The sequence below is a fragment of the Papilio machaon genome, chromosome 7 (genome assembly GCF_912999745.1).
Source record: "Papilio machaon chromosome 7, ilPapMach1.1, whole genome shotgun sequence".
NCBI lineage: Eukaryota > Metazoa > Arthropoda > Insecta > Lepidoptera > Papilionidae > Papilio > Papilio machaon.
In genome coordinates, this window is record NC_059992.1 from 8,385,909 (window position 1) to 8,392,209 (window position 6,301).

Here is a 6,301-nt window from a genome sequence, read left to right on the forward strand (position 1 = left end):
TATCCTATGTCCGTTTCCTGGTTCTAAGCTACCTGCCCACCAATTTTCAGTCAAATCCATTCAGCCGTTCTTGAGTTATAAATAGTGTAACTAACACGACTTTCTTTTATATATATAGATAGATAACATCAAATAAAAAGTTTCATAAAAATATAAAGTATTCCGATTTGCTTCAAAATAATTCATTTTATTCCAATGGATACAATTTCCAAGCACGTGACGTAAATAAATGGAAGATGGAACAAGACTTACATTTAAAATGAAAACAGAAATTGTTACTTTATCTCGATTATTTTGTTAATTTGAACACTATGTATGTAAAAACTTGTACAAATAACCCTTTTAGAGTTATTTTTGATGGACAGATCTTAACTCCAAATGCAGACTTTTAAATAATCACTGAAAATTCCGATTTTTTTTTCGGGAAAAGTGTAAATATAAAACCTATATATCACATCGCAGTCTATTTAATTATGAAAAAAACACACCATACATTTTTATATAAGTATCTTTAGATTTATATAGAACGAATTTGATATTAAGAAAACATTTTTAGATGTGTTTTTTAAAAAAATATACCTAATTATATCACTAAAAATGATAAACCTGTCACTAAAATTCAGAATCCAATATCCGTGTAACAACTAAACAATGCACATTGAAATCTTAAAAGTAATGCTAAAAGTACTAGCATATTTTTTAGTTTTAACGCTAGTGGAAGAGACCATTAATATCAATTTGAGGCACATATGTCGGCAGCCGCAAAATGAGACATGAAAAAATGTATTTCATTAAACTAATATATGGGAAGCGCGCAACCACGGAAATTGAACTTCGTAAAGAAAAATTATTTCAAACACGTGTCTCGGTAAAATATGTTAAACGTATAATTTTTTTTCAATATCTTTATGTCGCTTAAATTTAACACGTTTAAGTTGAAATGTAAAAAATCAACGGATAAACTTTTAAATCATTTTAACTTAAGAAAATCAGTTTATATAACCTTTTATTTATATTAAAAAATTTAATAATCAAATAATTTTATATGTAAAAATCTATATCTATATATATATGTCGAAGATGAGACAGGACAGTTATTTTTTAAAAAAGCGCAGAACCGCTGACCTTATCTGGTCATCGGCTCTGCTATAGCTATAAAGGGCTGTATTTTAAACTAAAGGCAAACTTAAGGAATTTCATCAAAATGAAAACAAGTAAAACAATTAAAAATAATAATTTTTTAATCAAACAAACATAGAATCTACTTACAATGTTGTTTCTCCAAAAATCGGCAGAAAAGTGAGCTCCACGCTCAAGTTACGCCTTTTATAAACTTGTTCTGTTCACTCGCGGCAAACGTCACTTCACAAAACGAAACGTTTAAAAACTAGCTTTTAGCTATTTACAAAACAATATTCCAAAATTCAATTTATTTAAAAATAATCATAATTTAATTTAGAAACAATATTCCAAAATTCAATTTATTTAAAAATAATCATAATTTAATTTAGAATCAAGTAATTATCAGATGTTTATTAAGAAATTGAAGACAATTAATTATTAGTGATGTCAACATTGAATAATGTCAAGACTATTTACCAAGAACATCAACTTTAGATTATTTACTCACAAACATAAAACTGTTCTACATATTGGTATTGATTAAACATTTCTAATTTGTAATTAGGTAACTATTCTAAGGCAAATCAAATTAATCATCAGCAAAATAATCTTCGCGGCGACACGGCCATTCTGATGCGCGATGCGTGCTCTGCGTCGCTCCACATCTTCTGTAATAGAAATTTAAACTTTGTGAGGCCTGGCACTTCCACAGTACACTCAAGCCTATATGTAAAGGCTATAGCAGAAATTATAATATTTACTGTTCACACCGTGTGACTACAGATCAATAAAAACATTTATTTTTTATAATGATAACACAAATAGGACTTACTACTCATCTCACATGCAAACAGTAAGCTTAGCTCTGTATGTAACTGTAGGTTCATTTACAATTTTGGTCAATGTTTCTGCTCATTCCACATGACAACAGTAACAATTTCATAGATTTGTAAAGGGAAAGGATAGGTGTATGAAAGGTCGATGCTGTTTAGAACAGAGGTCCTAAGGATAATAATGGGACAGGTTGATGCTGTGCTCTGGGCGGTCTCGTACGCCGTGGTACACAGGGGACATTTTATTCTTTTAGGATAGGATTCATAAATGGCTTATTGGACGGCTCCACACGCCAATAGCATCTTTTTAGCATTTTTAATAGCATTTTTTTTTTTTTTTTTTTTTGTTATTATTATTTTTTTTTTTTTTTGGCTTATTTGACGGCTCCACACGTCAATAGCATCTTTTTTTTTTTTTTTTTTTTTTATTTATTGGACAACCACGCGCCAATAGCATCTTATGATAGAATAAATTAGTTGGCTTATTGGATGACTCATCATGCCAGAAGCATCTTTGTGATAAATACTGACTACAATCAAGACGGTAATTACTTGGAAGGTTCTCACCGTTATTATTATTCATTGTTGTCATCTGCGGGCGTCAATGCAGCTGACGTGGTTTGTAGTTGTAGGGCTGCCCCGGCGCTGGAAGGCCCGGCTTGCTGATCATCTGGGGGCGACACGGCTATCTGGGTAGTTCCTCCCGGTTGTGGTGCACGCCGTAGTTGGTCATGTGCGACCTTGCGAGGCCGTCCATGGTGTCCCACTACCTTCTTCACGAGATAGCGGTCGTTTTCAAGAACCCTGTGAACTTCGTAAGGAGCGCTAAACTTTAGGTCAAGGGAAGTCTGGTTTCTGGGGTTGTTTTTGATCAAAACAAAATCGCCTCTTTGAAATCGGTGAATTCGAGCTCGGCCTTTATCGAACCTTTCTTTATCTTTGCTAGCCGTCTGCGTCATTTTTTGCTGCACATGACGTTCGAGAGCTTCAAAGTTAATTATTTCTTTGTCCAAGTCAACTAAACTTAGTAACTCTGGTGGAACACAGTTTTGACGTCGAGTCAGTAGTGCAAGTGGAGCCACGCCTGTTGTTCTGTGGACAGTGCAGTTGAGGGCAAGCTGAAGGCTTTCCAGTGCTGTGTGCCAGTCTGGAGTCTCATAGTTTTTGATCATTACGAGACCATTTTTCAATGTTGCCATCACTCGCTCCACTTGTCCGTTTGCCCTGCTAACACCTGGTGCTATGGAGTGTATTTCTATATTAAACGTGTCGCAGTAATTTTTGTACTCTCCTAAAAACTCGCGACCGCCGTCAACGATTATTTGCCTCGGAGCTCCAAAAAGGTGGATAACTTGCTTTAGAGCCGCCAGAGTGCTGTGTTGACTCTTGTCATTAGTGTAACGTAGTAGCACAAACTTAGTGAAGGCGTCCACCGTCACCACAACGTACTCTTGTTCATTAAGAGTTCCCAATTTACCCGTGATGTCCATGTGTATGACTTCAAATGGAACCACTGGCTTGGCAATGGGATGTAATTGTACCTGAGTAGCTCCCGATGTTTGCTTTGAAGTTCTGCATACAATACAGTTGTCGACGAAGTCACGGATAGTGGTGCTCATTTTATCAAAATAATAGGTTTCCCTTATTTTATGAAGGGTCTTCTCCCAGCCTGGGTGTTTGAGCGCACAATGGAAGGTATTTATCAAACTCCACTGAAAAGACTTTGGCACGACAATAAGTTTTTGTAAACCTGTGATAGCATCTAACCTCTCAAATTTAAGAACATTGCCTTCGAGGAGGTATCCGGGGACATTTTCACCATTATGCAGAGCATCTATGATGGATCGCAAGTGGGTATCACGTCTTTGTTCGATATTTACCCAATCCAGATTATTGGTCAACACGTTGACAGTCAAAGGATCTGGATTTCTACTTAGGTAATCTGCATGTTGCATCCGCTCGCCCTTCCTGTATTCTATTTCGAATTCGAAATTTTGGAGGTAGGCCCACCATCTATGAATGCGGGGTAGCAAATCCTTTTTGTGTTTTGACGCTTTGAGCGCATTACAATCGGTGATCACCTTGAACTGACGTCCATACAGGAAGTGCCGGAAATGCTTGATTGCTCGTACTACGGCTAGTGTCTCAAGCTCGTATGAGTGGTACCTACTTTCAATATCGGTCGTACGCATACTGAAGTACGCTACCACGTGTTGCCGCCCGTTAATAATTTGAACGAGTATCGCTCCGAAGCCTAGACTACTAGCGTCGGTAAATAGTTCAATGGGTTCTCCCTCTTGGAATATGGTTAGGACCGGTGTAGAAGTTAAATGACGAATTATATTTTGACGTGCCTCTTCATGAACATGAGTCCATTGCCACCTAGCGCCTTGTTTAGTCAATTCGTAAAGGGGAGCCATAGTTCGAGCAAAATCGGGTATGAAGCGGCGGAAATATCCTGCGAGCCCGTTAAATTGACGAACCTGTTTAACGTTAGTAGGTACTGGGGCCTTCAGTAAGGCTTCGACCTTTTTAGGACTGGGACGAACTTGGCCATTTTCTACTACGTTACCAAGGTATTCGATAGACCGTTTAAAGAATAAACATTTGTCAATATTGATCGAAAATCCTGCGTCACGTAATGCTATGAAAACTCTTTCCAAGTATTCCAGGCCAGATGAGAAATCACGACATTTACTAATAACATCATCGATGTATACCTGAGCTACGCTATCATTATGGGCCTTGTTTGCACTACCTGGGCTCAGAAGCGGACCTAAGGCACGATTAATGCATCTCTGGTACACTGAAGGAGCGTTGCATAAACCAAATGGCATGGTTTTATATTCAAACAGACCATCTGGAGTGACAAAAGCTGTTTTCTCTATAGAGTCAGCGGCAACAGGAATCTGATGGAATCCAGATGCCATATCTAGGGTTGTATAATACTGGCCACCAGCCAACTGATCAATTTGGTCTGCGATTAATGATCGCGAACAGTGTTTGAATTTAGCTCACGATAGTCTACGCACATGCGGTCGTCACCGTTTTTCTTTTTTACCAAGATAATCGGACTCGAATATGGAGATTTACTTTCTTGAACAATGTCATTGTCTAACAACTCTTTAACAATTTCTTTGACTTTCTCGCGCTCAACCGGGCTTAACCTGTAAGGTCTTCGTTCCACAAACTTATCTGGATTTTTCAAACGAATCTCCAATTGACCGGTATTTACACGAGTTTTTGAGTAACCGCGCGTAAAAGTCGTAGAATATTTATTGAGAAGAGTCATTAGTTGATCGATCTCTGACGTATTGCTCAAGTCGTGATTTATATCATCAAACAAACCGGCCGTCGGTCGCATGTGCATGACGCGAGGTTGAGAGCATAAAGTCGCGCTATTCTGAGTAACGATCACCGTTAATCCCGTTTTGTTCAAAATATTTGCACCTATCAAAACATCTGACGTCATATCGTAATCGGACAAAATATGAAATTCGATTTCTACGTTAATGTTATCAATAACACATACTGTTGTTAATATACTTGTGGAAACTACAGGAAAAGGACCTATTCCTCGCAAATAATTGACTACTTGTTGTCGCTTCCCAGGCAACTTATTCGCAATAGATTCGCGCATCACAGAACATTCCGCGCCACTATCAAAAACCGAATCAATAATTATGTCACCTACTCGCATACGCATAGTATTTAAGATCTGTTTATTCTTTATAAATGAATTCACATTGGAGGTTATCTGTTTTTCACGACGGTAACAACTGTCAAACGTATGACCGGGTTTTGAACAAAACGAGCAAAACCTACTTTCATTCTGTTTAGGTACCGAAGTTGTCAAGGCATTAGGATTCTTCTCGATTGTATGTTTTTCTGCTACTACCGACGTATTTTTATAACGACAATCACTAGAAGCATGCCCAGGCTTCTTACAAAAGTTACAATAAGGGACGTTTCGATTATCAATAGCGTATTTTAAACGTTTGGATGGTGGTTGATTGGGATTTTGATGATTAGAATTGGGACGCTTAGCACGAATAGACGAGGCAACGGAAATTAGTTCTGGCACTGAGGTAGCTCTGGCATTCATGAGTTCAATCCGAAGGCGTTCGTCACTAATTGTTCCTATCACCGCTTCTACCGCGTCACTATCATCAAGTTTATCTTTTGTAACCCGTCTCCACAAAATCCATGATCGCGATAGAAACTCGGCAATATCTTTGGTTGGATCGTAATTGTGTTCCTTAAACCTTAGCACATCCTTTGAATAACGGTTTTCGGGTTCAAAGGTAGTAATAATATTTTGACGCAGCTCATCCCACGTGGACGTT

General features: G+C 37.7%; 1 protein-coding gene across 1 annotated transcript; it reads right to left on the reverse strand.

The window, feature by feature from the left end:
* Positions 1 to 4,938: 4,938 nt before the first annotated feature.
* Positions 4,939 to 5,712, reverse strand: LOC123721137. The gene has a single exon (XM_045678672.1). It carries the CDS (start codon positions 5,659 to 5,661, stop codon positions 4,939 to 4,941), a length of 723 nt encoding a protein of 240 aa, XP_045534628.1. The 5' UTR covers positions 5,662 to 5,712.
* Between the last annotated feature and the right edge of the window lie 589 nt (positions 5,713 to 6,301).